This window comes from Rhea pennata, chromosome 2, assembly GCF_028389875.1.
Source record: "Rhea pennata isolate bPtePen1 chromosome 2, bPtePen1.pri, whole genome shotgun sequence".
In the NCBI taxonomy this organism is placed as follows: Eukaryota; Metazoa; Chordata; class Aves; order Rheiformes; family Rheidae; genus Rhea; species Rhea pennata.
The window spans coordinates 52,335,105-52,345,514 of record NC_084664.1 but is presented as its reverse complement, the minus strand read 5'-3'; the positions used below and the strand labels follow the sequence as shown (position 1 = coordinate 52,345,514).

The 10,410-nt window shown below is 35.1% G+C and overlaps 1 protein-coding gene across 4 annotated transcripts in view; it reads right to left on the bottom strand.

The window, feature by feature from the left end:
* Positions 1-1,522: 1,522 nt before the first annotated feature.
* Positions 1,523-10,410, bottom strand: part of GOLGA4 (golgin A4) — a 58,878-nt gene continuing 49,990 nt past the window's right edge. For 3 of the 4 annotated variants that reach the window (XM_062569513.1, XM_062569515.1, XM_062569516.1), the window contains 5 exons: positions 10,202-10,277; positions 8,556-8,659; positions 6,807-6,893; positions 4,025-4,088; positions 1,523-2,276 (listed from right to left, as the gene is read on the bottom strand). In XM_062569513.1, the coding sequence (XP_062425497.1) occupies positions 4,059-4,088; positions 6,807-6,893; positions 8,556-8,659; positions 10,202-10,277 (297 nt within the window). In that variant the 3' untranslated portion in view covers positions 1,523-2,276; positions 4,025-4,058. The remainder of the gene's footprint in view (positions 2,277-4,024; positions 4,089-6,806; positions 6,894-8,555; positions 8,660-10,201; positions 10,278-10,410) is intronic. The other variant, XM_062569514.1, reaches the window with a different exon arrangement.

Below are 10,410 nucleotides of genomic sequence, written 5' to 3'. Positions count from 1 at the left end.
TAATCAGGAAAAAAAAATACTATGAACAATAAATCAGTACGAAAAAATCAGTTTTTGCCAGGAACAAAGTAGTAGAAAATAAGAATGAAACTCTGGGTCCTTAAATATCAAAAGTAAGCCGTATAGTCCCTTTAGACTCTGTGCAACGGCTTAAAACCAGACACATTCTTTGGACAGCTGGTGGCCACAAGAGATATTGGACCACAGAAATCTTCCCACTTCTCCCAGTTTCATTCGAATGCGAAACTAAGGATAAATTTGGCTTCTTCATTTCCTTTCTTGTAGATGACAAGAAAGGTGAATTCCAGTGCATATGCAAAAATCATATCAAACTACACATCGTTGGCCCGTAACTATTTTTAGAGCCACAGGCAAATAGCAGGCTGCTCACTACACCCTGGCCTAAGGTGAAGCTAACTAAACAGGACATGGAAAACTACTGGATATGACACAAGGAATTACTGGATCTGGCAAGTAACAACTCGAAACACTGTCTAAAGTAACAGTGCCATAAGGGATGGCTGGATCTCACAGCGGTCATGGGGCAGTTGTGTGAGAAACAGCCAAACTTCACAGATCACTGCGGGCAAACACTGGGGACCTTTTGGTGAGTCTTGAGAGGCCACCAGCACCAAGGTAACCACACCAGTACCACTGTATAAGGCAAATTACCCTGGTAATTCGGAAATACTAAGTTTGGGTATGTATGAAGCAAGTCTGGGACCAATGGGTAAAAAAGCAATGGTCAAAATAGGATGGCAAGTTTATTTGGGAGGAGACTAGGTGCAAGGGCTGTGAAAAGGTGGGCCAAGAAACAGGAAAACGGTGATAAGGTGCGCAAATCATGGAGTTGGGGCTGTTCAGGGGTAGCTATTGAGCTATTAGTCTCCACAGTTGGAACCAGACAACAAACACAATCCACCTGCTTCTGTGGGCAGGAGGACCTGCAGCTAATGACCACTTCCTAACACCATCTTCTAGGCATGGTTATTTGAAAGACCTATTTATGCTCAGAGGTCAGCTATCTGATGAGCTACTTATTGGATTTGTTGATCCTATAAATACTTCCTAGAAACTACATCCATGAAGGATCAAGTATCCTGAATGATCTTGGCAGTCAAACTAGCAAAAATAGTACAGGTGACAATTATGGCAAGTATCAAAGTAACAGCAGAACAGGTTAAATTTATCCGTATTTGGATAGGGGCTCAGAGGATCACAAATTATATGCCAAAGTGGTTAGATAAGCGTTATTTAAAACAAAAGAAAAAAAAAACCAGAATTCCAAAACCGTAACAACGCTTCCTCACTCGCTACATTCTTGAGTCAGTTTAGCTCACCATATGTCTGTCATACAGGTTGTGATCCGGTGAAAATCTGAAAGCTTTGCCCAATGTACTTGAATAACTCTTCATGTAACAGGGTTTTCAAACAGGAAATGTCTAAGAGAGAGATGTCTTGCACAAGACTAAGAACAAAACTGGTGATCATTCCAAAAGAAAAGAAATCATACCACAAAAAGTTCCAAAATTATACAGTAAATAAACTTTATTTTATCTCAGTCTCTGTCAGATTAGTGCTGTCAACAGTCACAGATCAGCATATGATACAGTTATGTATTAACTATTTACAATTTACAGTAATGTATTTTTTTCTCCAGAAAATATAAGTACAAAAGCTAAGAGTAAACAAAATGAGGTACTGCAATTTGGATTTATTGTAGGCAAAAGCATATAGAAGTGACCTTTAGCAAACAATTAGAAGATCAAATCGGGAGGAGTAGTTAAACAAGAGTGCCTAGTTCATCAGGAAATTCACCCCAACTGCTACCCATCCAAAATGTATTGCACAATTCATTCAAAAATAAAAAAATAAATAGAAGAGACAAACCATTTAGTTCAACTCTTAAAAAACACCCAGTGAAACCTGTATAGAGACACAGTAGTGGGAAATTCCTTCCTAGGATGAAGTTTTTTCTCTCCTTTAAAAAAATAACCTTTAAAACAAAATAGAAGACAATATTCAATAGAAGAGAAAAAAGGCTCATCACCAGATAACCCCTGATTAGCATTTCTTGTCAAGGCAAATTTTAACTATATTCATGGTCCAAAGGTGGTGCTGAGTTTTGGTTCTTGCTGCTCCATTTGTGACTTCAAATAGCAGCTTTTCTTCTTGCCCATTCTCAAGGAACAACAACAGAGATACGGACATATTTCTAAGCAGCTCTGTCATAAGACATTATCATCACTATTTCTTCAAGATGGTCGTAGCCATGACTAGAAGAATAAAAAGTTAAAGCAAATAAATAAATGTTACATTGTGAAGGGAGTAACTTATAAACATCTAATATTAAAATAATTAACTATATTTGTTTACTGATGATAGAGATGGAACAATTTCAGGCAGTGAAGTGAACAAATTATTCATTGATTTTGTGCAAGTAATTCCATTCCAGTGTTTTCAAAACAGTTGAGGAACTGAGATTAAAAAAACAAAATGAAACTAAGCTAATCAATAACAAAACAGAGAAGTCTCACTGGAAATAAATGCTATACCACAGTATCATGTCTTAATAAGCCCTCTCCTGAGATTCATGATCAAAACTGAAATGAAGTCAAACTTCAGGGCTACCAAAAAAACCCTTCCTCCACCAGGAAAAGTATTTATCACTTTCACAATGAAGTTAGCATCACCTTAATTTCTAAGGTTTATACATGGAAGACTATTATTCCATTTACTGGCTATCCACTGACAGAAAACTCAAGAATATTTGTGATAAACTAAGAATTTACAATCTAATAATGAGATCTGAACAGTTTCCATACATAGTAGCTTAAGTTATGAAGCTACTACAGGCAATTGCTGACACCAAGGTCAAAAATCAAACTCTTCTATGATATCCTTCAAAAAGGGCTGAGAACATATGAACTTTTTATATCAGCATTACAGACAATCTGACAAGAATTTAAGTTTCAAACATGCTTTCTGCAACAGCGTTGTAAATAGCTTTGTCCTCTCAACACTAACAATTCATCTATTTTCAAGAAAGAGCTAGAAAAAATATTTTGTTAAGAAGTGACCAAGACTAGGAGTGAAGAGTTCAACTAGGAAAATTAGGCTGAGTATATCCTACAGAATTCATCTGAAGAGTTTATTAGACATCACACATCACTAACACTGCTCAGCTGATAACCCCATCAGGCAATACAAAAAGTATTACCTGCATACTTCAATATCCTGCTCCTCTCTCAACCACTATTGCTTTTCTGTGGCTTGTTTAGCTCAGATGCCCTGATGCAACCTTTATCTTTAGACAAAATCAGCTGCTTGTTCTCTGTAACACTACAGTTAGTGCTGTAGATTCATAATTAAAATAACTTAATAAAACTCCCAAAATGATGCAATAAATTGAGAGCTTCCCAAATTGTTCTCCTTAATCTATCTGCTCCATCTTTTGTTGATACCAAGCCAAGGATCTGATTCAGAAAAGTAATGAAATTTAAATGTAATCACAGCCTAAATCCTTTGTGGGCAATATTCATCAATATTCTTTAAAAAATCTATTCTGGCAATAATTCATTTCAGCAGTACTGTGAGTAAGCATCTTCCAGAAACATGACTTACCTATTTATCTGTTCAAATAATAAGCTCAGAAAGTGTGTGTGTGTGTGGGGGGGGGGGCAATCACAAAACAAAACAAGGCCAAGTACAATAAACATGAATATTACATATTCTTTGATTTAAAGATCTGATTTTGCATGCTTTTTCTACAACTGAGATTTCTATTGCCCTCAGTGAATATTTCAAGTTATGCTTGTATCTCAAAAAGATTGATTTTGAATCAACATTTTCAAATTTAGCTTTGTAAAGTAATTTATGATTAAGAGTTGAAAAGTGTTCATCATACAGAACATGTTTGAAAGTTAACAAACAAAATAAGGTACAAAAAAAGTAACAGAACAATTAATCTCATGCTACATGCTTGATCTTCAAATAAAACAAGTATGTATTAGGCTTCACTCACCCACATGCTAACTAAGCACAGCCTCATGGCATATTCAGAAGATACCACTGCGAGGTGAGGCAAACTACAAAGCCAGGAAGAAAACAGCTTATTGGACTACTGTGTTAATAGCGTAGATAAGACCTCTGTGGACATCTACTGCTTACAGACGAAATTGCTGCAGTTAGATCACAACAATTACACACTAAAAACTTGCTTAGTGAAGGAGATACATTGATCTGGCATACGTTTATTGACTTAGGAATTTGTTTAAAGTTTTCAAAGGAAACCTCTTAAACATATGCCCGCTATTTAATAAAGAAAACCCCAAATGCTAGAAGAGTAAATAATTACTGGCCAATACCATCTACTTACTACTACACACATATCTCCTTCTTCAGAAGCAAAGTAAATTGACAATTAACACATTAAAATCAGTTATAGACATTTTGGCTACAGACTAACGTGCAGAAACCTTTACAATAAAAATGCACATTTAGTTGCAGTTAGGCATTTTATTGCTCCTGAGATCTAAATGTGGGTATTTTCAAATACCAGCATCATTTTGTTATTGTTAAATGGGAAAAAACTACGATCATCTTAATAAATGTCAGTTAAAAAAAAAAAAGTTCTTGAGAGGGTACTATGTTTATGAAGACCCCCAACATGGACTGTTTTGAGTCACCTAAATTGAATTACAAAAGTCTAACAAGAAATATCAATTTGTTGGTATTGCTGGAAAACTGAGCAATGTTGAAAGTGAAGAAAAACATTACTATACTCTCCAATAGAAATTTGCATAACATGTCCTAACATTTGACTTTCCATTATATATCCAATTTCATCTCTTACATGATTTTGGAAAGGAGAAAAATAGTTAGGCTCAACCTGAGCCAAGGAAGGACTGCTAAGTGAAACCCAAGAATTTTTTGAGCAGGATACAAAGCTCTCTGAACTACAATATCCTTAACCATCAAAGCACTTGCAGCCAGTAAAATAATTTCATTGTATGCTCTCTCCAAAACTGCATCTCAAGGAGCAAAACTTGGTTTGGTGATTTGAAGAAAAAGTTTTCTTTAGTAACAGAGGTTGTGAATATCTCTTTTAGACCAGGTTTCAGATATCAAAAAGCTGAAGGGATTACAAAATAAGGTCTGTCCCTCCAGCCTCACTTTTGGCCAGACGGAAGCTTTTTGTTTAAACAGCTGAGACAAAAAAAAATTATGTTTGGAATGCTATGTCATGAGATTTACGGAAGTTGCACTAATGACATTTATGTCATTATTTATATGTATCATTTAAAAAGCGTATTAAACATTTAAGGTTGCAAAACACTTCAAACGTACATGCAGTATGTCGGAAAGCATTGAAATGTCAAACGCTTTCCTTATATTTGATATTTCAAACAGATGAAACAGTAGAATGCTTTTAAATTTGTTTCAAGGGACAAACAGTACTTTAACTTAACTACTTCAACCAAAAAGTAAAAATGTTTAAAATTTTATTTTAGTCTGTTTCTGAAAGAATCAAAAGGCCTGAAAGAGTCTGAAATGCCCAAAAGGCCACTGAGATAAATAGACTGAAACTCTTCCTCTCATTTTAATTTCGAATTTTACTAAGCCAGTCCATGAAAAGATGGATCACAATGTAGATTTCAGATATAATGTAGAGAAAGTTGCTGCAGCTTTTATCTTAATAAAAAATGGCTACCCTATTCACAAAATAAGAATAATACTTTAGTAACACTAATAGTACTTATGCTTATGTTATCTTTCTCTTTCTTTGTGGTTTGTTCCTCAAACTCCAATTCATCTTCCTTGTAAATACCAAGCAATTGTCACCTGCTAGCAAGCTTTTTAAATTGGAAAAGATAAAATAAAAACAAAACAAAAAAATCTCACATACACCCCCAAAGTAGCTGTAATGATGCTGGTACAGTTCCATTCTATCTCTCACAAAATCTGAGACAGTTGGACGATCTTTAATTATTTAGGGTCAATTAAAATATCACTTTCACAATTTTATCCTCTAATGTATATAACTGTGCAGACTAATCTTTGTGACTCTATTTCTTCCTCACAGCTGGGCAAGGTAAAAGATCTCTATAATACCGTAAAGTGCTACTCAGCGCTACTGAAGGTAAGATCATATTGGAAAAAGGTTTTCTGTGCAGTGCTGCTCAAGTGTTTAAGATTCTTATTTTTGACCTGTTCTAACTCAGATTGAACTTGACATATTTTTAAGGTTCTTCTGTACAACAAAACAAGGAGATCTCTAAAAATAACTAACTTGTTAAGATATTCACTATACACCCAACCTCAGCTGCATATATCCCAGGCGAGTGAGCTAATCATTTTTCCAACCTGCAAACAAAACGGCTCTTGTTTTTTCCAGAAATTTCTTCCTCAGATCTGAAAAATCTCTCCTGACACATTTGTCAGAAAAAAAGGTATATTTTATGTCAGATGACAGCTTTGATTAGAAAAATCATCTGCAGAATGGTAGTGATATCTCAGCTTGCTTTTTTCTGTTGTACCCACAGCTACCCCACACATGGCTAAACCAGTGATAAGAAATATCAGTTAAGAAAATAGACTTGTTTCCCCCAGCCCCCAGAAAAAATTTTACTATAAACCCAAACCAACTCCTAGGACTTCATATTCCTTTGAAGGAGAGGGAAGTAGGGAGAAAAGAAGTCTCCTTGAAAGAAGGAATGAGGAAAGGGAGACTTAAAGAAAGTTTCCAATTTCTTATTATTGCAATCTAACCTTTTGCATAAAATAAATTTATTTATACAACATACCAATGGTCGAGCATCTTCTCGTTCTAGTATCTTCTGAGTTTGATCAGCTGGGAATTTCAGTACTGTCGTTATAACCTTGGCCATTGTCTGAAGAAAAACAGGTTATCTATAAGCAATTTTGCATTCACTAAAATACTTCATAATATTTTAAAATGCACTTTAAGAATACTGTATACTATTTTAGTAATGTCAGTGGAAACCATAGCGAAAGGAGTAAAGTATTTCCATTAGTTGCAAACCTTATTTACATGACAGATGTGTTATGTGAGTTACATGGAAATCATAAGAGCCTTCATTTCGCATTATCACAAACTACAGCTACCGTAAAATGATGTAAGCTCTATGGTATCTAAGCTCAAATACTTACATGCTCTTTAATAACAGTATACTGTTGCTAATACTGCTGCTAAAGCATTTGATCTTAATGAGGCCTTTCTGAAAAAACACATTTCAGGTACATACAACTGGAAAGAGTCCTTCTGGGTTCAACTATATTCATATCATCCAAATATTGTGTAAAAAACCATAAAGAAATCAAACACTGAGAAAGCAGATCCAAATGATAGATGTGGAATTTCAGTTGTGAAAATATTTTTAGCAGCTATACGATAGCTCACATTTAAGCAGTTAAAACATTTAGACATCCTCAGATGGAAGATGTCTGAAGTTTAAAACATTATTATTAAACATCAGTCCAAAACAGGCAACAAATATTTCCATTTTAAAAACAGAGGAGTGGGAAGAAGAAGTTCGGAAAGCCACAAAACAGTAGTCAGGCGATTTAAGAAGAACGGCCAAAGCGAGAGCTGCAGTGCAGCAAAGATGATTACTACAAGAACAGTAACTTGCTCCTAAAGAATGTGCATGAGATAAGATTGCTGCCCTGAAAGACTACTGCTTATTACCAGTCTCACATATGAAGTGAAGAAACCACAGCAATCAAGCAGCTTCAAGATAAAAACATACACAGGAGAGTGTGAGAGGTAACACCCTAATTTTTTAGCATTTTTTCTGTGCAAAACTTAACTGGAGATGAAAACGTAAAAGAAAATAAACCAACTCTTGTTGAACCTTTTCTATTAAAAAGTATCACTTAAATTTAACATATTAATATAATAGTTCCATAATTAAGAAGCCCCTCTACTACAGTCCCTCTAATGCAGATACCAAAAGGAACGTGTTCAGGTCTGCAAACTAACTCCACACTTTGCTTTCTAACTGTTTAGTCCCAAACAGCTGTGTTGAGGATTTTGGCAAGAGAAACTAGCATTGATTATGGAATCTATTGAGACTCCTTAGAAAAGAGAGCTACTAAAAAAGCCCTCTCTTAATTTGTTACAGGACACAACGGTATGCAAAATGACATCACAAGAGCACTTTTGCTAATGTAGTGCATACCAGTTTCCAAAGTACATCGAGCCTAACTGACCACAGGACCATTTTTTCTCCCCCAGCTAGTAAAACCCTACCTACCTATTGATGTTTTTGTCTCCATAAGCATGTTGGTGAGAGACGTGATACCCCCCACCTCAGTCTTCTCCCTGCTCTTTTCCCTAGCGTTTAATCTCACCATGCTGACAAAATTTTTAAGGTGTCGACCATGCCTCTTTTACTGTCACAGGCTTTCAGTTTTTGTTCATAGACAGTGTGTAATGAATCACCAGCATATGGTGCTTCAAATCTATACAGCAAGGAAGCTAAATTTTATTCTAATCTGAACCACATGGTACTGTACATAACTTTCCATACCTTTGTCTCACGACCCATCATATATTCAAACAGCACTTTCCTCAAGTATTCAAACTCAGTAGGCTCTCCGAAGAGGGAAACATCAGTATGGCAAAGGTTTCCATCTGTGCCAACAAAAATAAGAGTATATTTACACTGAGAGTCACTCATATGAATCAAAGTTAGTCTTAGCCAGAAAGTGATTAGAATAAAATGTAATCAACTAAGAAGCTCTGTAGTGGTTGGCATAACTACGCCAGATGCCTAAAACTTATTCTTTTCTCGCAACAGATACCCTTAAAACACATTTGCTTTGATGCTGCTGTTTTTCTTGTCTACGAGTTAATTCCAATTTTGTGTCAGGGCATCTGAATTCAGAAATTGCACGTTTTTATTTAAATCTCAGAGTAAATGCAAAAAAGATGAATTGATACAATGGGGATTCTGAATCTAAGAGTGTCAAACAAATCAACAGAGTCTTGACCGGCCTCAACTTCTAAATTTCTTATTTGTCTGTAAAATGCCTTATTGCAAAAGAGTAGAAGAATAAAAGCCATAAAATAGAAGACAGACAAAAGACAAATCAAATATATTTCCAAGTGCTAATACTTTTTCCAATTAAAAATTTTGATAAGTGTCTACAGGGTTGTCAAGGAGCCTGAACAACTGCAGTGCATACTGAAATACAAGAACGTTAGATCTTTTACAAACTAAGCTTAGGACAAGATACAAAAGATACAAACTCCCAAAAAGTACAGGTAAAACAAGGCAATATTGGTGAATGTAATAGACAGTGGTATACAAAACTATGACTATAATCGTCAAATATTACATAGGCAACAGTGTAAGACAAGTTTAGGGAACACCTATGGAGATTAAAGAAGTAGCTTTGCATACTCTTACCAAGCACAAAACAAGGAAACAGAAATATGTACAACTGAACGCAAGGTTAGTCTCACGGACTAACAGGAAACTGAGCTAGATAGCAATTTGGAGAGTTAGGCCTTGAAAGTAAGGAAAAATAGGTTGCGTAACAGAAGAGGTGGACAATGGGGAGAAGTTAAAAATAATAATAAAATATAAATTATATGATTCAAGTAATATAGTACAAAAGTGCTCTTTTACAAGAGTATTCTTATCAGTTATGAATAGAGCATTTCTTAAACCAAGAAAAGTAATATTCTCGTGATCAAGATCTCAGAAGAGAAGATCTTGCAAAGGAATTTTAGTCACCAAGTTAGTAGAAGTCAAGATATGCTACACAAGAAAGATCTCGAAAATCTAGCATAAAATCTAGCATTTGAATCTTTAAGAATTTTAACAAATCATAAAATATATATTTTATTAGCCAAGATAAGCAAATTATTTATCCCCACCCCTTTTCTGCTGACACTGAACGACTCCCTCCATGGGCATACAAAGCTTAAGAACTCTGATATAGAGCTCTTATACTTGTAAGACTTAAAAACAAATATCAAAGAAAAAAAAGAAAAAAAGATTTGCTTTTCTGAAATCAAACACTAGCTCTATTATGCCAAACAAGACAAAACTAAATATCACAAAAACTTACAGGAGCATTTTAAAAAGATTCACATTTTAATGAATAGTCTAAACCAAACCACAGCTTTCAAGAAAACTTACTCTGTGATGAAAAAATATGTACTTGCCTCTGTACGGTGTTCCAACTGCTGTGACATACGTGTTCTTCTCATAATTTTTCAGTCGGTCTTCCAGTACATGAATCTAAACAGCCAGCAGGCAAAAGGATAAGTAATGTTCACAAGCAGTTAAAATTAAGCATGATGTTATTAGTTATCCTTAGCATTAGCACTACTACCAGCATTAGTTTTGGGTTAAACATTACAGTCTTCTTCAA